The 23,421-nt window shown below is 41.1% G+C and overlaps 1 protein-coding gene across 5 annotated transcripts in view; it reads left to right on the top strand.

Annotated features, from left to right (window-relative positions):
- The window catches only part of wdpcp (WD repeat containing planar cell polarity effector), an 85,944-nt gene extending 67,024 nt beyond the window's left edge, over positions 1-18,920 (top strand). For 2 of the 5 annotated variants that reach the window (XM_085296234.1, XM_085296233.1), the window contains exons 14-18: positions 3,050-3,149; positions 9,420-9,525; positions 13,618-13,709; positions 15,187-15,218; positions 16,628-18,920. In XM_085296234.1, the coding sequence (XP_085152360.1) occupies positions 3,050-3,149; positions 9,420-9,525; positions 13,618-13,709; positions 15,187-15,218; positions 16,628-16,681 (384 nt within the window). In that variant the 3' untranslated portion in view covers positions 16,682-18,920. Of the gene's footprint in view, positions 1-3,049; positions 3,150-9,419; positions 9,526-9,685; positions 9,749-13,617; positions 13,710-15,119; positions 15,219-16,627 lie in introns of those variants that run through there. The other 3 variants (XM_085296235.1, XM_085296236.1, XM_085296237.1) reach the window with 3 other exon arrangements.
- Positions 18,921-23,421: the final 4,501 nt, after the last annotated feature.

The following is a 23,421-nucleotide window of genomic DNA, read 5'->3' as shown; positions in this document are numbered from 1 at the left end:
CCTCTTTATCGGTGCGGTTAGCTGGCTCGCTGCAACCCCTAAAGCTCTTATATAAATAAGATTAGTGTCGCGTTTGAGCGTTGGGGAATAAGAGGTGTAATATCTGATGGTTTTATATGCAGTATTATTGTTATCCCTTCTTAGTCGGGTTGATACTCCTCTCTCCCTTTCTCTCTCTTTCCAGCTCTCAGTTGTCTCTCTATCGTTTCGCATTTGTTCACTCGTCTTTCACTGGGTCTCTTTCCTCAGATTCAGACAGCATTATGAGGGGCTAAGCTGGAATAAAGTGCCCCAACATCAAATGTTCATATTGTTCTGTTCTGTCTGTCATCCCGCTCTCTCTTTCTCTCTCCTTGTTGTTGTGAGTTTTGCTTCCCTTTCGTCTTTTTGCGTCTTGTTCACCCTCTCCCTTCCCTTGTGCTCTGTCACTCACGCGCCTCTCCATCATTTCACTGTACTGCCTCCTCTCCCTCCTCGTCTGTTTAATCTTGTGCTGCTCTGTTTGTTATCAATTAAGAAGCCTCACTCATATCTAATTGAGGGGCCATGTCTCCTCGTTCACAGGGGCTCAATTGGCCACCTCAGTCCTGGGAGCCGATTTAGGCTCTTTTGAGGCCATTTTGTTGTCGGCCATTTTCACATTTCCTCCTAACTCTTCGCCACAGAGGGCAGGCACCGCACTATAATTACCCAATCTGTTCCCATTCATACTCCTCAATTTCAGCACCTCTCTCCCACTCTCTCTCCCCTTTACTCTCGCTCTCTGTCTGCTTCAATCCCTCTCTGCTCCACACCTCTTTTGGAAACCAGCACCCCCCTCTCTCTTTCCTCTGAGGGTACAAAAGCTGGGTTACAATATGGGGGTATTAGGGCCGGGTGCAGACTCAGCTGGGGGCTGGCTTTAGCCAGCTGAGGGTTATCCATGGCGAGCCCTGAGTCACGGCAGTGATGTCCTGTGATGTCGCTGAGGCGGAAGACTTTCCTTAACACGCTGTACCCTTTGATGGAGCTTCAGGCCCTGCACTCAGCCCGGGGAAACCCTGCGACTCTCACTCAACCCTCATGGGGTGCCAGGATGAGGGTTTGATTCACTCCCACTTCAATCAATTCAAGAGGTCGAATGTTACAGAGGTTCTGCCATTATTACTGCACAGACTTTAACATTTTCTCACATTTGTATAGTTTGTATATTTGGCCTTTTCAGCAGCGTTGCTAACACATTCACAGGATGCAACAACTGCAGCAACATGGTGATGATGATGATGCTTCCAGTGTCTTTACATGAAAACAACAAAGCCAACCTTTAACATTCTTCCTTTTATTCTGAAATTCATTGAATGAACTAAGCTGCTTCACTCTCAAAATACATGCAAATTATCTATAGACTGATCATTATAGTATGTTGTATTTGCCTTTGATATCCAAAAAGTCTGATTAATTGGGTGTCCCTGAAAGCTTAACACACATGCAAATTAAGAAAATGCCTGAAAACAATTTGACAAAACAAAGTGAATAAACACAACCAAATACAGAGCTCCCAGGGTCTTTCTACACTATAAACCTTTTTTTTTTAGTATTCATATTTATCATTTCTAGATAAAACCTCTTGCGAAATATGCCTCGGTTTTCAAGGTGGTCCAAGCAAGCATTCATACAGTGAATGGAAAACCTAATAACATAAAACAACCAACAAACCGAAAGAACAAAGAGTCCAGAAAAAACAAAGTTTCATTTAATTGTTTAAACAAGTGACATGATAACAAGCAGTGGGTATTTAAAGGTAATTAATGTATTAACTTCCTTAGATACCAAGAGGACAATTACAAGTATCTGATGTGACATATAGTTAAAAAAAAAAAAAGCAGTACAAAAAAACTTCTCTTTGTTTTATGTTGGTCAAATTCAGACAGTTCATAAAGGGAAAATAAAGTTGAGACCTCAACTAATGTTTGGAATTTCTACTTTCAACTTCAGTGCATAACAAAACTGTAAGCTTGAAGATGAAAAGCTCGGGCTCTTTGAATGGGAGGATTTAGAAACACGTCTCATTTTGTTCATTATCAATCCAGAGTGTGAGTTAGAGGAAAAACTACAGTTTTACTGCCATCTGATCAAAATTGCAAATGAGAACGTCTCAGCTGCAGCTCTTCCAAATCTGATGCAACAGAAACGTCTCTCTGAACGTACCAGGCTGGACAGCCTTCAATAAATCTGCAGCAATTGTGTTTTGTAACCTGGACACAGAACGTGTGGCTCTAGGGGGAAAGGCCCTTTGCAAAACGCTAGAAGCACCTCCTTTATTTTATTTGTTTCTGGCATTTTCGAAGCACATCACTTAAAGCATTATATAGATATTTTTGTATTTTTCCACAATTTAATAAATAATGAATTGACCTCTGCCTCGCTTGTGGAAGCAGATGTAATACTCCTACAACTGAGATGTAATACTCAGTGTGGTTGTTAATGAATATGTGGCAGCGCTGGGCTTTAAATCAGCCACCCTCAGACATCATTTAGCCACATTATCTCCATCTTTGTGGCCATGTGAGACTCAAACAGAGAGATACAGAGGATACATGCTGTTTCCAATATTGTCGCAGGCTGATATCGTAATGTGCTCAGCTGGATATGTTTCTCCGTAAAGAGAGAATACCAGCGTTTCTGAAAGGTGAACAGTCCCTCGTCTCCTCTCACACTTTTGAAATGTGACTGATAACATCCTCCGTAGTTCAAAACCAGGGAAGCGGGCGTGATTGTGTGTGCACGTGTGTGTGCAGGAGGTTGGTGATGGTGTGGGGTGCAAGAAGGCTGATTTCAAAGTTTTTTGAGGAACCGGCATTTCATCCAAACCGGTGCTCCTTCTGATGTTGGGCTTCAAACGGTTCATTTTTTCCCCCTGTCATTTCATCTGTTTCTTCCTTCTCCCGCCAAAATGCCGCATCTCCCCCACCCAAAACCCCTCAAATAAAAAAAACCCTATTGTCATCTGAGCCTAGATTCATTTTAGATTAACGTTCACGTTTCTTTCTTTCTTGCATTACCTTCAAAGGACCTCCATTATGTTGCCAGTGATAAGGGCGAGCTGGTGCTAGCAGATGTGGCCAAGAGGAAAGCTAATGAAATCGAGGCCCGGACCAATGCAGGCAACGGTAAGAAAAGTAATCATCATGTCTAACCAAAAGACACTAAATGTGACTCGTTATTTCTCCTCACATCTGAAATGGGAGGTGGATACCTGATAACCTCGGTAACTCACCCACTGTGACACACTTTTCTCACATCTGAGAGCAGATTTTTTTCTCGGGCTCTAGCCTTCCTTTAACAGCACAGAGGAGAATCATGATTGCCAGAGTAATAGCTGTGTCAAAACTCTGAAAACATGTGCTTATTTGGTATATAAGAATGAGCAAAAGTGAGATTCTGCAGGAAATATTTGTCACAAATGATATAAAGTGATGACTACACAGTGGACAATTAGAATTTAGCCCCACACCGTAGATATTTCAAGATTACGTTTTATACATTTAAGACAAAGTCTTTAATGTCAGGCTAATGAAATGTAGTCTGACACCAGCAAGAGGAGGAAAGACCCAGCTTTTCTGTCAATTTTCAGCCTCTGCTGCTGCCCTTTGACAAACACTCCCGAAAGCACATACCAGAGGGGATCAAGCTACGTTCCTGATTACACACACACACACTCAAAAACACACCACACACACACAACTCCTCACAGAAGCTTTGAGGGCCAACGGGTGAGCAGACTACATTCAAATTTGTGAGGGAACTAGATGAACATGTCGGAAGAGTCCTTCATTGGTGCTTAAAACACACTGGAAGGCTGTGCGTGCGTGTGTATGTGTACTCAGACATCCAAATGAAGCAAGAGAGGTATTTAACTCGACTGTATAAGGTCAAACCCCTACGGCTGAGTGTCTGTGTGTTTGTCTGTGAATGAAAATGAGCGCTTGTCTAACTGTGAGGCCTGTTTGCATGCAGTTTTTTTTTTTTTTAATATTTCAAATGTGATGCGTAAAACGCACACTCCTCCTCGTAAGCCTCTTAATTATGTCCTCGATGATTTGCCTCCATCACCTGCAGCGTGTCCTATCCTTGGACAACAGCACTTTAGAGCAAGAGGGACAGAAGGGAGAAAGAAAAAGGAGGCATGACAGCGGGAATAAGAAGGAGGGTGAAAAGGGAAAATAAATAACAAGTGAGGAACGAAGAAAGTGTAGATAAAGTGTAAATAAAGAAGAGGGAAAACATCAAATATTAACTTGCCAAAGTAAAGAAAACAAAGAAATTAATGAATATTAAACAACGTTGGTTTGTATGGCCTGCCTATATTTTTCTTTCACAGTCAGAAGTCTGGGTCCTGATCAGTCCTCACAACTTCACTGAATAAAATGATAATATTTAGTGCAAACTTATCTACTTGATTCAAAGCTTATCCTGTGTTGCTGCATAGCAGTAGATGATGTTTCTACAGCATTGAAGCTTCATTATGTGTCACTAGATTTTACTTTACTTGCAGTTTCGTAATATGGGACATAAAGTCGGTAAAAAGAAAGTACATCGCAAGTCTTTACATAAAAGGGGATAATCCACATTGCAATACAAATTGCAGCTACCTGTGGAAAAACCCGAAAACTGGTGGTTGTCAACACCCGTCTTTATTGATGTAAAGTGAGGTGCAATCACAGGGTATAGAGGAAAATAGTTAAAGTCCCGTCACAGTATTTGTCAGGTTGAGGTCTGGAGTGGGCCATCACAACGCAGATTCTTTTCTTTTTCCAGCCATTCTGTTGTAGATGACCCAAATTCGGCCAAGCTTTATCTATCACACAGATGGCCTCATATGGTCGATTCAGTGATTGGAAGATGCCCAGGTCCTGTGGTTTCAAAACAAGCTCTAATCATCACCCCTTCACAGCCATTCTGACAGTTCGTATGAGGTATTTTTGCTGATATGCAGTGTTTGGTTTTCATCAAATGTGACACCAAACATCTCCACTTCTGTATCATCTGTCCAAAGGACATTATTCCAGAAGTCTTGTAGTTTGTTCAGATGCAGCTTTGCAAACTTAAACCATGCTGCCATGTTGTTCTTAGAGAGACGAGGCTTTCTTCTGGAAAACCCTTTCAAGTAGTCCATACTTGTTCAGTCTTTTTCTATTTTTACTGTCATGATTTTTACAATTTAGCATGATAACTGAGGCTGTAGAGAAATGTACCTCTTGGTTTTTTGCAGGTTCTCTGAGCATTGCATGGTCTGACCTTGGTAACATTAAGAGTTAACTTGCATGCACAGTCCTGTGAAAACTCGTTTTCATGTGATTATACCGTAAATTAAATAAAAAATGTTTTCTTATTAAAGTTTATTTGATTAATAGATTTAAAAAAAAAAAATGACACAGTCAGCCGTCAGAAGGTCTGAATTCATTTAGAAATCACACACACTCATGACAGTGACACTTAGTGTTGTCACAGCCCTTGATGAGGACTGTTAAACTGATCCCATTTTATAAGAGTGTGTGTCCCCTTGTATGTTAGACAGACAAGCAGACAGCATATTAACAGAGCAGAAAAGCCAGGTCATAAATAATGAGTGGCTTGCTTCAAGCAGAGGGCTCCAGTGAACAAGTCTCGCTTTACAGACACACATGCATGCATGCGTGCACGCACACAAACACAGCCTCTGGCGTGTTTGTGACACACTCACACATTTATCATTGGGCATGTGCAAGCCCCTAAAACAGAAGCAGTAAACGGACTGATTGTTAAGGAAACCACTTTAACTTTTAAGGTGGCTGTAGCTCAGGCGGTAGAGCAGGTCATCTACTGATCGTTGGTGGTTCCATTCCTGGCTTCCCCCTAGTCTGAATGCCAAATATCCTTGAGCAAAATACTCACCCCAAGTTGCTCTTCGATGCATCCATCGGAATATGAATGTGTGTGAATGTTAGTTAGGAAGCACTTGGTAACAGCTTAGGAAAAAGTGCTTGTGCGAATGGGTGTCATTGGGTGATTGCACAAGTTGTGTAAAGCGCTTTGAGTGTTCAAGATAGAGTAGAAAAGTGCTCACTAAGAACCAGTCCAAGGTAACGACAAGAAGTCAACTTTCGAGTTTCGGTGCCTTTCAGGGTTTTCAGTTAAATTCAGTCCGTACCTGCATGTACTAATATGTGCTTTGCAAATTAATCAGAGTGTTGTTTGCTGTTAAAATATAAATAACATCTGCAGGTATGTCTGGTTGTTCTCATCATCACATGGTCTCCTCCTGATTCCTTCCTCACTGACTAAACACAGACTGTGTCATCAGTCACATGTTCTCTGTGCACAAAGTTCCCACAGTGCAGCTTCAGTCACCTTTGCCCCACATTGTCAAAAAATTCAGTTCAAACACACTCAAGAAAGTTGTTTGTTCTCAATAGAAATCAAGCAGACACACGTGTTTGTGTAAACGTGTTCTGGTGGTCGTTTGAAAGCAGATCAATTCTAGTTTCTTGCTGCTCAAGAGAAACTTAAAAACAGATCGTTTTGTTTGTGAAATCTGAAATGAACTCTATTAGGTCAACCTGTTGTTATGACAAAAGCATAAGCATGACCTAACCCCAGCTTTGTTCTGAGCTTTGAAAGAGTTTTTCCTCCCTCTGTATGGATTTCGGTCATGAGTGGCCAGCAGTAACTTTCACTGGAGTACCTGTTACACATTTTATTTAGTTAGTTAGTTTTGTTTCGTTTTTTAGGACAGATAGTGGGGGATCTGTTCTAAGGCAACAGTGTAAGACACTATTTAACTGAACAGCATGTGTAGTTTGTTCGCATCTGTTTTCTTGCTTTAAAATGATAATTTATTCCATGCATCCTTCAGTTTTCTTAACTGCTGATCCAATCCAAGGTTATGAAGAAAGATGCAGCCTATCCAGGGTGTCACCGGGTGAGAGAGACAGGTTACCAGTCTATCACCAAACTAACTTCACCCACTTAAAAAAAAAACAGAAAAACAAGAACCAAATGATTAGTTATTTCCTTTATATTACTTACACCGGGCCTTTAGATTGATTCATCATCACTGATGATGATAGATTGGTTCTGTGGAATCGTTTGAGGAACCAAACTGTAGTTTTCAGTCAAAGTTTGCTGCATCCAAGCTTAAAGATGTTGCATCAGATCAGAAGTATTCTTGTTAAGGTTTTTTTTAGTTGTGAACCATAAATTTCTTTACCAGTCAGACTGTCATTGCTGTGTTCTAGTGTAACATGCTGAGCCGTCTTAGGGAGAACACGGAGCACAAACAACCTACGGCCATATTTGGCTCATCCTCTTCCCCACAAAGAAATACAAATTGCAGGTTGTGCCTTTGACAGTGTGCAGGTGGTGAGAACAGGACTTCCATAAAGCAAGTCCAGAGGTGCACAAGGAGAAAACATTGAAGGAGAAACCAACATTCAGCTAGACAGTATATTGAACTTTTCCTTCAACTGTGTGTGAGTGGGGTTTTTTTTGCTGTTCTCCACCCTGCAATTTTATTTATTTGATGCTATGTTTTTTTGTTTGTTTAAATGAATGTATTAGCTTAAAGCCTAATTCTGCTAAAACCTAAAACTGCTGTCCTTTAGCCAGACGTCAGAATAGCCGTTAAATCATTCAAGTTGCGTTTGAGGTTATATCCTGAGGCAGTTTTACACCTGAAATTACCTGCAAGTACTGAAAGGCATTTCCAAAAGCGAAGCATGCGGTGACACAGACCACCCTGAAATATGATGCCCCCGTCACCACCACCACCGCCCACTAAGTCATTAGTGTACTGTTGATTTGTTGCATGAGAGCGTAATTAAATGGGAACAGATGAAATGGAACTTGCTACATTTACTCAGGTACTTCACTATATTACAGTTGCTGCTTTCTACTTCCGCTTCACTATATTTTGAACTTTTATTGTACTACATAAATTGAAAATATTTTGAAATATAAAACTATTAGTACAGATGAAGCTAAACAGCATCTTGAGCTGCAAAATTAAAGTGATATATATATTAATTAATCACTGTTTATGATCCAGTAATGTTGTGCATATGAGTCTATGTGGTCGATACTTCTTCTTTATGTACTTTTAGTATATTTTGATGCTAAAACTTTGGTCTTGTTATTGAAGTAGGATTATGACTTCCAGAATCACCTTTTTTAGGATACAGGAAAACACATGAGCCCAGATGTCTCTGCCTCCGTCTTCTGTGCCAACTCAAAAAGTCTTTGAAACCCATCTGCAGCTACCTGAGTTATAGGACAGAAAAACTACTTGCTGCGGTTTCCCTGAGTAGCAACTGGGGAAAAAACCTCATCTAGGTCATCTCCACCATGTGCTATTTTACACAATGCAGAACTGGAAAAAAATAACACTGGAAAGATGAATACATCTCCTCATATTGTTTGACTCATTTTTGTATTTGTTTTCTAAAAAAAAAAAAAAAAAGAAAAACAAAATGACTCATTTCCAAATCGAGCGGTTGTTTAAGGTGGATGTCAGTCTAAGACTTGGAAACGGCCCATATGTGCATCCATTGTAAGTCCCGATGAACAGAGATTCTGCTGTCGCTTGTAGACAAACATAAACGCACAATAGAGAACACACATTTCAGCTTAGAAATGGTCCCTTTTTATAACAGCATTGGAAATCGCTTATAGCTGTCTGGCTGACAAGTGTGCTGATTTGGATAGATAGAGCATTGTGAGAGGCAGAGTAGCGAACAAGTGCGAGGGAAGGCCCCTTTCTTTTCCCCTCTATCTCTTTTTCCTTTGAGTAGCGTTTTGCCAAGAGGAGAAGCCAAGTTGGTTTCCCGATCGTTCTGTCTCCCCCTCACAAAGGCTGACATGACTGCAGGGCTTTTCAACAGGCAAAGAGATGAGAGCTTTATCTGAAGATCCACTTCTCCTCCTCCTCCCTCCCGCTCCCTCTCTTTCCCTCTCTTCTTGGTTGTTGTGGTAAAAGCCTGTTAGCTGCGGTGTGTGTTGAGGGAAAGCAGCGTTTGTTTCTTGCTTCCTTCTCAGCTCTTGTCAGCTGCTTTGTTCGCACATCCGCCGTTTACTGTTTGACATCTTGTCTCAATTCAGAAACTCGAATCGAGTGTTTATCAGTAACAAGATGATCAAGGTTTGATGTCCAAATTAGCAGAAACAGACGCTCAGGCACTGTTCGCCTTATACAAACCATATTTAGAGGAGAAATTGTAAGGCTTAGAAACATGCTATAGACCGAAATATCAGCACCAGCAGCTGCCAATAAACAGAGCAACATCTTGACGCCAGAGAAGCACACAGTTTATTAGTATATGTGTAATGAAAGCAGTGACACAATCTGGGTCACTTTATTAATTTTTTGCTCTCCCTAATCCTTATATTTGTATTTTGTGTTAAAGAAGATCTTCAGAGAGGCAGAAGTGATGCCTGTGGTTCCAGCTTCAGTGACCTTCAGGTAGCGAGGACGCAAAGTGTAGCGGACCCTCCACGCTCCCCATCAACACAGTGAGTCACATGTACCATGTGCAGTTCCACATTTGTCAAGTGTTATCTGTTTAAACTGGTTTTCAAACAGGGTGTGACATCCTTAGATCTAGAACCATATTTGTATATTCATATCAAAGCAAATTTTCCAGATTCTCCTCCCTTCTCCTCCCTTCTTGAGGAAGAAAACAACACGTTAATGCTGAAGCTTCAGTATGGAGAGTCCAGAAATGAGTCCGAGACGGTACGGTGGTTGTGTCTAACTTTTATGTGGTCTATGATCAGATTAAAGTTACAAAATCTTGCCTTTTTATGACTGAGAGACATTACAGCTTTTACACTGATACCCGATTAGTCATGGACGCTCTTTTTCAGGACATGCGTGATGGCATCAGAGAAGAGGCACTAGAAAAAGACTGTAAAGTTATCAAAGTGGTGCATATGACACTGTAAAGGCTGTAAGCTTTGGACTGAGGTCCTTTAATGTTAGTACATACGCTCACCAGCCAATCATTAGATACTCCTTCCTAGTACTGAGTTGGATCCCCTTTTTGCCTTCAGAACTGCCTTAATTCCTCAAGGCGTAGATTCAGCAAGGTGCTGGAAACACTCCTCAAAGATAAGATGACATCACACAGTCGCTGCAGATTTGTCCACCGCACATCCATGACGTGAATCTCCTGTACCGCCAATTAATGAGCAGTTATTTGAGTATTATGCATTTAATTATGAGTGATGATTCATCTCTGGCTCTCTTCCACTGCATGCCTTTTGTCTTGTGTCCCTCCCCTCACCCCTAACTGGTTGCTGCAGATGGCTTGCCCCTCTGTCAGCCTGGTTCTGCCAGAGGTTTCTTCCTGATAAAGATGGAGTTTTTCCTTCCCACTGTCGCCAAAGTGCTTGCTCATAAGGGGCCGCCTGATTGTTTGGGGTTTCTCTGTGTTATTGTGGGGTCTTTACCTTACAATATTAAGTCACTGGGTATTTTCTGTTTTTAAGACCATTCTCTGTAAACCGTAGGCATGGCTGTGAGGGGAAAATCCCAGCAGATCAGCAGTTTCTAAAATACTCTGAACATGGTGTGGTTATTGGTGCGAAACAGGCTGCTGAAGTTGCCTTTCCTCCTCATTCTGATGGTCACAACTTCAGTAGCTCGCTTTGATCATGTCTGCATGCTTAAATGCACTGAGTGATCGACTGACTAGATATTCGCATTAACGTAGTAGCTGGTGAGTGTATTTTATGTCCTTCTGGATAAAAACAAGAAGCAACAGGTTTTGGTGAAGCGTGATTTGCTGATCACTTTAACCTCTTTCCAAACACACACAGTATAACACTGTTCCTTTACCCTTTGTGCATATAGTGCGAGAGAATTAACCACAATACATTTGTGGATCAGGCAGATAAACAAACGTAAACTTTCTATAGTGTTAAGAGGTTACAAATGCAGGCGATACTATACTGTCACAATCATTTGACACTTTGTTTTTGCAAAAATGTTGACTTGAGCTGCCATTTATATTTTAAAAAAAAATTTAGTTCAGCTCACTACAAATAAGGCATCCAGACACTGCTACGTTCCCCCAGAGGTTCTGCATTGTCTGCTCATGAATCGTATGAGAGCGTCTGTGGCCAAATGACCCAGCTGCAGCCTAAGAGCCTTCACTCCCAGCGACATTTCAAATGTCAAAACCACATCAGTTCCGGGTCTTACGCTTCCAGCGATCCCAGAGTTGAACCGGGAGCCACATTTTTAAAACGCCACCAGAGTCCATTTTCACTACGGCTCAGTCTCCAGAGTGCAGACCAAACTCAGTGTTTCAGAGTGATTGTTTAATACAATCGTCCACATGAATGACATGTTGAAACAGTGTGACTAAAGACGCGCTGAAAGCATCCCTCTCCGTCTCTCACACACAAACATACACACAAACACAGCCACATCCACGGCTCTATTATTGTGGGATGGTGGTGGGGTGGGGAAGTGATGGAGGGGCCTTCCTTGTCATACCCCAACTAACATATTGGAGTATTTATATGGGATTTGTGTGCATTAGATAAAAAGGCACTCTTGTTCTTTTCATCCTCATAGGCTTTTCATGGCTGTTTGACTGTAACACTGATGACTCTCTGCTGCACCCCCTCCACCCTCCAACCCCTCCACTCTGCGTTTCTCTAAGCCCCTTCCATCCACCCCAAATCCTTTCCTATCGGCCAATTTAAACAAGCTGGGTCCAGAGAGAGAGAGAGAGAGAGAGGGGAAGAGACAGAGATGCTGTGTCCTAAGCTCTTTTTAAAAACAGTAAAAGGAACGAGACGAGGGAAAAAAGAGCGGTAAAGAGGGTTAGGGCGATTTGGCAGCCAAAAGCCCAGTCGTACTACCCCAGGTCTTCCCCTGCACCACTGACAGAGGCTAAGAAAGCAGATCCCCAAACCTCCCCAAAGATAATGGCCACAGAGAGGAAGAGACAAAGCTTCTGCTTTTTTATTGCACCCCCCCCCCCCCCTCCTCCTTTAGAACAATTTTTATATTGAAACACCCCCCACCCCCCCTCCTCTTTTGTAATCTGGTCTCCGATGAAGTTTCATTGTTTCTCATGTGAAGCCAGTGACAGCTTAGCTGAGATTGAGTAGGGCAGGAATTATAGCGCAGGCGTTTTCCCGTTTGGCTCGCTGAGAAAAGAGCGGAGAAAGAGAGGAAGGCGAGCACAATGGCAGTTTGGGGGCTCCTCGCCGATTCCCGCCGCATTCCCCAAATCCGACTCGAAGTGAGAGAGAACAAGACGGAAATCTGGGAAGCGTCCCAACGTTCCTTTGATGGCTGCTGGCCTCTCTCGCTCATCACACAGTCTTCTGTCAGTGGAGGAAGGAGAATGCAAGATTTCATTTTTTTATTTTTGCTTACTGGAGGCCAAAGTTACTGTGAGCATTCAGAGCGACAGAGAGCTGAGAATTTCCGTTAACAGTTTAATTTATGATGATAAATGATAACGATAAATGCGCTGACTGTGACTTCTTGGTGTGACTTAATCTAAAGTTGTAAAGGAAAAACTAAAAATGTTCATGTTTGAACATTTGAAAGGTTGAGAGAAGTATCTGCTTGCAGTTCAATTCTGTCTTACCGACCATTTATATTTATATTTCTGGTAATGCTATAGAGAAAAAACACCTTAGTTTTAGCAGTTTCAGCAGTAACAGTGGTGTGTATCTAAATCTGTGATGGAAACGGACAAACCAAACACTGTAAAACTAAAGTTTCAGATTCATTGAATTCATTAAATCTCTATCTGAAATATAAACTAGAAGCAGACTTAAAACCTTAGTGGACAAAGCAAACCCAAGATGAATAAATACAAAAACTTTTTTTGAAATAAGACAGCTTTAGTAGTTGAAAAATTGGACAAGGGGAAATAGTCAGGTGTAAAAACCTGCGCTGCTTTCACAAGGCCGAATCATCATAGCCAGATAATTGGATGGGAGCTCTCTGAGGTGGCAAAGCTCATAAGGTGCTTTGAGTAACCAGTGGTGACCAGAGAGGTTCAAAGGGGGGAATGAAACATGAACCAGCGACGGGATCCTGGAAAAAGTAGTGGTTTGGGGACGCCCAAAAAATTCCAAACCACAGCCAAATGGTCAATAAAATTATTTTCTATAAATCAATGTATTGCTTAAAAGCATGGAGTAATACAGGCTTAATGTCTGCATTGCTTCCTTCCTCTTTTGGGCCAGTAGAAAATCTCATGATTTCACACTTCATGTCAATCTGTCGTTAAATTTCTCTTTTATCAGTTGCAGTGAGCTTTTCCTGAAACTGCATAGCTTAGCCTGTTAGCCAGCTGGAGAAGCTCGTGAGTGAGTCCAGACCTGCTAAATCAGTGCTGGGTTTATAAGAGGGTTCATGGATGATTTCTGCTTGTCTAAAGATCTCTGCCTTTCAGGATTTGCCGCTAATGGTTTTGTGCCAGATATAGAACCTTAGAGGCTAACAGCATATTTACTTTATCATAATGTTTCTGGTCTTATCTATTCTGTGCTTTGTTTTACGAACGTACTCATTCGTTCAGTTTTAAACAACATGAAACATGTGTCACCAGCTCTATTTTCTTTCGTCAGTGCTGATGGAGCAGCCAGTCGGAGGAGACAACAACCAGAGACCTTACATTTGACCGTCAACCCAGACGTGCTCAGGATGCTGAAACAAACAGGTAAGTCTGCAGGTATAAATGAACAGTGCAAAACTCTCTCGGAGGATGACATTGCTAGTCAGCTTTGGTAAAAAAGTGAAACCTGTCTTATTGTAAAGAAACCATAGCTAGGTTTGATATCAATGTCTACTAAACTTTTTACTTTTGAATCAGTTTAGCTTTTTTTAGATGTCTTTCCAACATCTTGGTTAGTGTGGCCAAGGAGAGGAGAAGTCAGGGCATCTCTACTTAGACTGCAGCATCCTTTGACCTGATTGCAGAAGAGGCAGAAAATTGATAGATGGATAGACTGATGGATCATTTTTCACCTGGTTTACATCTAGACTGAGTTTAGATGGAAACCTAGCAGACTTTATTAAATGCTTAAAAAATGAAAACAAGAAAATGATTAACCTGAAGATGATGACCAGAGAAATACAGAGTTTTGTGTATGATTTTGTGTATGATTGAAGACCATTCATGCATGTTAGATCTCATCCGTGTCAAGTTATTGTGGCTTTCTTATTTAAAGAAGTCACGCCAACATAATTTTTCTCATTTGTACAGGTACTTATACCTGTACAAAGCATCTGATTTCTTTCTGGCTCGAGTTACCTTCCCTTCCCAAATCTAGAATTTAAGCCAAAACTGCAGATCTAATAATTGAATCCACTATGTTTACGTTCCTTTGACTTTAGATTAATCCACCCTCCATTTTGCTGTTAATCATCCCAAACTGCCTACAAGACAACAAGTGCTTTCACCAGTAACAGCTGATGGAGAGAGCGTGCCCATTATTTTAAAGAGCAGCTAATAATGTTCAGCATTTCAGTGTCAGGGCCACGTTTTAAGCCCCGCAGCAATTCTCCGGCGACATTCAGCCTGCTTTTTATTCTCTAAACGTCGCCTGAGTGCTCTGCTCTCCCCGTCTCAGATGTCTGAGATGACTAACTGGTCATTTAGGAAAAATACCCATTAAGAAAACATCACTTCTTCTTCTTCTTCTTCTTCTTCTTCTTGTAGCTGCGCTGGATCCTCCCTCCATCCTGCTCTCTCCATTTTAATAATTCCATTTTTTCCTTCTTTTTTTTTTAGGTGATTAGCAATTGTCTCTGCATCAAATCGCTCTGTCATTCCATAATCCGGACTGTAGGCTATTGAGGGGAATTTGCATCACCGTTTTAAATATCTGTATATGCACGTCAGGGTTTTAATGTCAATCATAACCTTATTAACGCAGCGCTCAGAGCGAGAGAGATCGCCATGAGTGACAACGGTTTACGTTCGTTAAAACCCAGAAAAGGCGACGTGTCCGACCTGCTGAGCGAGCATGTAACCTGTTCAGGCGTTCAGCTGCGTGTGTTTACGCGCCGTGGGGCTGTCGTGTGTGATTATGCATGTCTAATGTTTGGTTGTTGTACTTGTTTCAAGTGTCATGGCTGGTTTACGGCAGCATCGAACATCATTCTCAGATGCCTTCTGTCGTTTTGTTCTGCAGGAAGCAGCAGAGCTGACGGAGACGGAGTGAATGTAAGTTGACTGATAGTTAAGTAACGCGGTTGCAGAAGCTGCAGTTTAGTGCAGAAAAACATGTAAAGTTTTGCATTTATGATCAGTGTATAAACACGTATTAATGCTAATAATGCTCTGCATTTACAAGCAGTTATGAGGACATTTAGGAGTTTGTTAATGTACAGTTTTTATAAGCAATCACAGCTTCTCATATTAAGACACATTAACTCAGAGCTCGCTGTGATTTAGTGCTGTCGTGATGGCAGAGTTTCATGATTACTGCGCTAAAAAAGTCTCACTACGGGAGTTATTGTGACACCTGTAGAAAAATAACTAATACAACCATCCTGTCAGTGAGTTACACATAACTTTATTTATTGTCATTTATATAAACTTTATATAAAAATCCATGGACAGTCTATAACCATAACAGTGTAATCGCTCATTTCTGATGTTCTTAAATGTGCACTACTGGTCTCGCTCTGTTTGGCACGCCGTGATAGTTATATGGAGTCCCACACCAACAGTTCAGCTGACTGTAATTCATGAAGGTGAACAACTAGAAAAGTGTGGCTGTGTGGATTTATCCTCAGTGAAACCCCAAGATCACAAGCAGGGAGACCAGCGGCTGAAAGACTGTCGCATAAGATCGCAAAAACAATCCTTAGCTTCCGTTCATGGTTCGAAAAAATTGGGGCATCAGTAAATCCATGCTTCACGTGAGCGATGCAAACCAGAGCAGTCGCTGTTTAGCATCAGTGACATTTCCCACATTGTCCTAGATAAACTCATAAACTTTGCCCCACATTTGGTTGGTTGGAAGCTGCTAACCGTAAATGCAATCATTATCTAACAGTGCGGTGAAAGGACACCTTTGCAACAGCGTCATAAATGTGACTGCTTGCATTGGAGTAATTTATACAGGTGGACGTAATTAAGTGGCCAGTGGGTGTCAATCTTTTATTACCTGAATTATCTTAATTACTGAAATGAGGGTTAAATTTATAGTTGCTGATAATAGATCAAACTGCATGAATTCAACTTATAGACTCGTAAACTGAAACGAGAACTAAATAAACAATGTGTGTATTTATTTATATGTATAAAAGTAAACAAAGAGAAGTTATTGCATTAGAGTTGAACAATACCTGGAAGATGTCTTATTGGACTGCTGTTTACAGTGATTAGCCAATTAGATATTAAAAAATTAAAAATTAATATATGCTGTTATTTTTATTACATTTGATAACATTTATATTACATTGGTCACTTAGTTCTTTTTATTGTTTTTACAGGATTAATTGTTCAACAGACTGTTGGATGATGAATATAATAAATGCAGAAATGACTGCAGCGCCATATGTTTATATTTATATAATAGTCATTATTCATGTTTATTAAGGGGGATGTTTCTGTTTCTTCCTCAGGATGATGACGACGACCCCGGGATGCTTCATGTGGTTCATTTAGGGATGGTTTGAAAAGACTAACGAACAACAGATAAGACTTTATTAATCCCAGAGGGACACAACATCTCACCAATAACAAGCACAGTAGTTACTTTGCTTGAAGCTTAATCTATAAAGGGTTTAAAAGTCCCCTCATTCACAGCCACACATGGAAAACTGTTTCTTTTTTTATACCTGTCATAGAACATTTCAGCCAAATCATAAACATGAAATTCACTGAATTCAGCTTATTTCGTGTCTTTGTGAAGTCTAAACCAAATGAACCCTTGAAGGAAACACTTACCTGCTTCTTCTTTTAAAAACACGGCAGAAAATGTTTAAAACCTTTACATTAATCAGCCTGAAAAAATAAAGACTCCCATTTTACACTCATCTCACTGATATTGGATGTTCCAGGCTTCCTCTGCACGCGCATGTGTGCGTGTGTGCCGAGTAAATGTGTGTGTTTGCGTGTTGGACGAGATTACAGGCCGCAGTTTTATTCATGAACGGGAGCCAACCAGCGACTTTAAAGCATCGCGCGGAGCCCCTTTCCTGAACAGCAGCCATAGCCGTGTCAGAGCTGTCGACGCGCTGCGCTCACCGACTAATCTGACAGCGCCGCGCGAGCCCTAATCCCTCACTGTATCGTAATCTATTTACTTTGCATTCTAAGAGGATTTCCACCAAAAAATATACAAGAAGCGATGTTGGAAATGGACAGAAGATCAGCAAGGATGCTTTTCTGCTGTTTTTTTTTTTGTTTGTTTGTTTGTTTTGTTAGCTTTAAAAAAAATCATTGTATGTTTTTCGGGGAGTCAATCCTCTACGAAAGGGATGGGTGAAAGGAATTACATTTCTGACTGATACTAATACTTCTCTTATGTAAACATCAAAATGTTATATTTCCCTTCTGATGATAAAGTCACACTGCAGAGGCAGCTGGAGATAAGTGGCATCTGTCGCTGCCTTTAGTGCATCTCTTGACACGTTTATAATTTACAAACCAAGGCTGCATTATCTCCTGATTGTTTGACTTGACAGCTTGAATAAAAACTGCAAAATTGCTTAACAGGCAAACACGGGTCCCTCCCATCCCTCCAATGGCCTACACAGTCACCTTTTTGACATGCAAACAGTGAAAGCTCATAATACAAATGAAATTTCATAATACAGAAAACAAAGTGGGAGACCAAATGCTCTCCTCGGTTACCCTTTAAGCAATTATGTCAGCTTTGTGAAATCCTAAATAGTTATGCTTCATTTAAAATGTGGCCAGCAGCTTTTATTTATGAAACACCGCCTCACGCTCCAGTCTTTGCCATCCGAGATGACTTGCAGAGATAGGCTTATTAGTGGTATTAACATACTGCGCGGCGTGCTGGAGCTGTGAAACGGCCTTGTTAACATTTGGAAATGAATCAAGCCTCCAGCATTTGCTATTATCCAGGTTATCTGCCTATTTCCCCCCCCCTCTCTGTGCAACAGCTGTGCTGTTTCTCTGCACTGCGTCTAATGATGGCCCTGATTGGACTGATACGGTTCCCCCCTCAGGGGGACGTTTGTATGATTTATAGGTTTGTTTCTGATCTCTGCGAGAGAAATCCCTAAAATATTATAGACAAATATGTCAAGACCATTAAAGACATCAAAGAGACAAGTTTACTTACAACGGAGAGTTTTTAGAAGGAAGAGATTCCCTGAAAAACAAAGAAATATACTGACTAGTGTTACGGTTTCTCTTTGTTGTTGGTTCTCAGGTGATTGAGATGCACTTTGCTTAAGGATCACACTGCGATCGCTTCATCGAGAAAAGTGCTCGGTTATAGTTTAGCATATCTAGTTTTAATATCTGTTCCTGAAAAAGCCTCACAGACAAAAGCGTTATATCTTGATTCTCTGATTCGAACAGTTTGTTTTTCCTTTCTTTTCTTTTTTGTTAGACTAAACAAAAAAATAAAGCACGGGTAAATAAAATAAATATGATCTGATGGGTCCTGTTATAGATTCTGGAGACTTCTTATGACAGCAAATTATACACACGTTATAGTTTTATCAGGCTGATACTTCATGAATGTGGCTGATTTTGTCAGATTTTCTTACAAAGTTTTCTTTTGATGTACACATGAGCTGCAAAACACTGTTAGTTATTTTCTTTAAAGAAAATTGAATTCTGAAATCCCCAAAAGATGCATTAGGATTTGTCTTCTTTTGATTTTATGAGCTGAACTAACTCTCAGACTGAAATAAATGTGCATGCAAATAATGTAAACACGTATAGAAATCTATATTTCCTCATGCGTGGTCCAAGTAACTTTATTTCTTTGCTGTGAGATTTTAATTTTGAAGGTTTACGGTCATAGTACTGCATCATTTTTATGCATTTCTGCCCCTGGCATCTGTTTGTGAAGAGAATCTTGTCTCTGAATGAAAAAGAAAATGTGGCCAACACGTCAGACAGCGATGCGTTGACACACAGAGACGACGTCCGCTGCGGGGAAGCGCTAAAGCCTGCAGGCCAACCAGCCCTCCATTAAGCCCTCCCAAGTCTGGTGGGCTGCAAGGAGAAGACAAGTTGTAACTTGGGATGATGAGTGTGCTGCATCCTTTGCAGATGAGATAATGTAAGCACTCTTCAGATACCTCTCTAATCTATCCCCTCCTCGCTGTGACGCAACTGATGCATGAGGAAAGAGGACAGGAAGTGGGGCTGTCATCAGAAAAACAAAAGTCAGATATGAGGGGTGTCGTCCTTTGCAGAAATCAGCGAGAGCTGCTTTCGCCGGTCCAATCTTGTCTGATTTCCCTCCATCAGCCACTTCAAGGGAGGAAAAGGAGGAAGAAGGAAGTGCGTGACTGCTCAGCTGATCTCAGAGCAGCACAAAAGCCTCCAATCATTTAATTTAATGGTCTACAGCAGGGGTGCCCAATCCCGGTCCTCGAGAGCTACTGTCCTGCAGCTTTTAGATGCATCCTTGTTCCCACACACCTGAATCAAATGAATGGCTTGTTATCAGGCCTTTGCCAAACATGATGGCATGCTGAAGAGATCAAACCATTTGATTCAGGTGTGTGGGAACAAGGATGCATCTAAAAGCTGCAGGACGGTAGCTCTCGAGGACCGGGATTGGGCACCCCTGGTCTACAGTAACAGGACTTCAGTGGAGACGGTGTTGGTGATTAGCAAAACCCAAGTAAGATAATGGCAGCAGTGGTGTAGGAGGGCAATATCAGTGTAAGCAAACATCTAGTCAAATACATCTGATTGTGCCCTGCAGTTTGGACTTCCTTTGCATGTTGACAAAAAAAATGTTAAATCTCAATGTCACCATTTTATTCTACCCATGTCAATAAAAATGCCAACTTTTCAGCCTTGTTGCCCCCATCAGACCTCTTTACCTTTGGCTAATTCAGCACCACATGCCCATGGTTCAGACGGTGCAAGTTCATTTGGTGTTTTGTGAAACTAAACTGATGTGTGGCTGCTGGTTCTTGTCCCTGTGCATGAGTTAACAGCAGTATTTTAAAGAGCAGAATTAGACTTCACAGCAAACGAAGTGCACGCAAGGTCCCAGGAGGTCAGGAGGCCACAGTTCTTGTCTCCTTTGTGAGCTTTTTGTGTTTTGCACTTCTTTGTTTTCACTCACTCGTTTGTTTAATTTTCACTCACTGGATAGGTTTAAGAAAATATTGTGTTTAAATATGCTCCATTACATTATAAACCCGCAGGCTCATAGTGATGCTTAAGAGTACTCAGCGCATTTAAATGGGACATGGTTCCCACTTTTGCTGGTAAAGCAATTTCCTGTAACTTGCCGATAAGTTCTGTGGTTTCACCCACCGTTCTGTCTCCATATACAAGTAGTGTTGAACCACAGAGCTCCAGCTGCCCTCAAATACCGACTAGAAGCTTGTCCTCCATTCCTGATGTGATGGTCTCAGGAGGATCCACTGACTTATTTTCTCCCAAAGTTGAAATATTTCCACATCTTTATTTAAACTTTGTGGATTTCCATCGCTAACATAAAAAAGGGAGGATTGTTAGATGCCATGCGAGTGAATGAAAGTGGGTCTTTTTAGTTATTATTTATGGGTGTAAATTTGAAATTAAGTCATTAATATCAAACTTTTATATAGAAAGAGATCAAAAGCATGCTAGCTACTAAATTTACCAAATCATCACGTGCATAAGTGCAGCTTCACGTGGCTCCTATTGTGGTTGTAAATTTGTTTACCGGCCTTCATCCTTCATTATAATGAGGATTCTTTGCAAATTAGTACAATAAGCCACCTGGGCCTACATGCACAATTTTCTGCCACAAAAAGCATTTTGTTTTTAAATTATGCCTTTTCATGCTTGTTTTAAGAAAAGCTCTCACAAGTGTTGGATGTCTCACTAGCTGGAAACTGAGAATCACCAACAAAGTGACCAGAGCTGTCTACCTGACGTAAAGAGAGGTGACCAAATCTCTCAGCACGCTTCAGGATCAGGTAACCCGTGTACTCCTTTAATTCCACAGAAATGGGACGGCTAAGACTCTATGTACAAATTGTCCCTAGTCTGTCCTCTGCTGAACTAAACCTACAGCTCCCAAACCCAAGAGGAATTTCATGAATGCTCTCAGTGCCTAGTGCCACAGGGGTGACTAAGCTGCTTTCACTCCACCAGCTCGGCTGCGCCGGCCGCCTGGACTCAGCTGTGAAATCCTCGGTGGTACTCTCGGCTTCTTTGAGTCTCAATGACGAACTCAAGGGGTTGAAGGGTTTTTAGGCCAGAAAACATTTCAAAATTACTAAATAAACCAAAACAAATCAACCAAGCTACCCTTTTTTAAAATTCCCACACCTGATGTTCAACTAAAGAATTTATAAGCAGGAAACTGAGGCCTTGCCTGACAAAGCACAGAAACCTGAGACGGTGGCCCGGACTACTCCCATGTTGGTGTACAGTTGACCCCAGATCAACCTCTCAGGTAAATTTAATCCTCCTCTGTATCACCCTTCACTCTTCATACCGGCCTATGAACACAACAGGATGCCAAGGTCTGGCGACAGTCGGCAGCCAATGAAAGACAAGCGTGAGTGCTGTTTTTTTCCTGTCCTGCATGGAAATGGAAGACAAGAAAACAGTCCCAGCATGCAGGCTGCTATCGGTGCATCTGCCGGGCCTTTCGGATCTTTGTCTTGCACACACATACACACTGACTTATCGAAGCCCAGGAGTGCTCGCAAACCAAATACTGGAGGATCAGTCCGGTTTCTGTCTTTATCTTTTCTGTCTGTCTCTTTTTTACTTTCCTAGATACAAATCTCAAACCACTCATGCGAGGACCGTCCGGCATGGTTCCAGTTCATTTCCTGGACAAAGTGTGGACAAAGTGTCAACAGTTTCCAGTCCACCCACATTCACACACCTTAACCGCAAAAGATGAGAGGCCAAAAGGTCAAATCAGCTGACAACAGGGGGACGTTGTGCTGCGATCGATCGTCCCGTTGAGCAGAATATGAAGGTGTCAGACCCTCAAAATCAGGCTTATACAAACACTGGTCACACTAATAGTTCAATAACACCCTTTTTAATTATTAAAATATCACATATCTAATATACTCCTGCAGGAAAACTGCTGCAGCACTCTGTTTTTGTATCTGTGGATTATTGTTTTAAGGCTTTAATTCTCCCTGTCAGCATTTTAGAGCATCGCATTGCCAACATTCAGGTGAAAGAACTGATTATTTGTAGTTCTGTTTATCCGTTATGTTGATTAAACGGTGTCCTCAAAACACCCCCATGATTCCGATCAACTGAAGTCCTCCAAGAATTCAAAAACTGATTGCAAAACATGTGAGATGAACAAAGACAGAGACTGTTTGGCTGGATGATATCATATAAATATAAAGGTTTCTCATTGGTGGAGCTCGGTGGAGCTCAGGTGAGGCCATGTTTTGTGTGTTTAGCTTTTCTGCACGTTATTGTTGTGAAACGTGGGGAAAATATCATTTGAATTTGTGCATTTTTCAGCAAATTTCTTGTTTTAATTTATAATAATTTCTGTCTTATTTTCAGGTCGATAAATATTCCAGTCCAGTTTTCAGATCAGTCAGAACATTTTAGGATTAGAAGACAATGTTCCAACACATTTACGTCGTTTTAGAACTACATCAGGTGTAAAAAGAAGTGTGGTGCGTTTAATGTTGTCTTAGGGAAAACGAACTACATGTCTGCGTTGTTAAGTCAATCTGATAGCTTCCCCTGTAGTATACATTACTTGAAAATTTTTAAATCTTAGTGTGTGAAACAGTAGAAACAATGCAAACTAAACAATGTGGTTTTGTTTTTTCGACCTTTTGCTAAACATTTAATTCACCATCACCTCCTTTAAGCTTGAACAGAACTGCACTTGAATTCACTCCTGATGGATTTAAGCCAAATAATTTCTTGACTTTCAAAGGTTTGAATTCCTTCGTTTGACACCAAAATTAATAAGTCAACAACTGAAACAGCAACACTAATATATTAATTATTAATTAAAACGATCGGATTATTTTCCAGGATTTTTGTAAAAACTGAAACTTCCTTCTTTTTGGCTCCTTTCTCATTTTAGGTGGGCCATTGCTGCATTTTCGCAGGTGTACCAAAGTGCTGCTTCGTGCGCTTTATTGCTCTCTAACGCTGCGCAGAATCAGATTGCATTTGCGGGAGTAGTTTAGCCTTAAATCCCAGATTTTAATCCCTGCATTGTTCGCACTGAGTCTGATTACAGTCTGTTTTACAC

Source organism: Mchenga conophoros, linkage group LG13, assembly GCF_057382185.1.
Source record: "Mchenga conophoros isolate Kocher_MC1m ecotype Shallow Benthic linkage group LG13, M_conophoros_male_GT1.1, whole genome shotgun sequence".
In the NCBI taxonomy this organism is placed as follows: Eukaryota; Metazoa; Chordata; class Actinopteri; order Cichliformes; family Cichlidae; genus Mchenga; species Mchenga conophoros.
The sequence above is the reverse complement of the archived record's forward strand: the minus strand, read 5'-3'. Positions and strand labels throughout refer to the sequence as shown.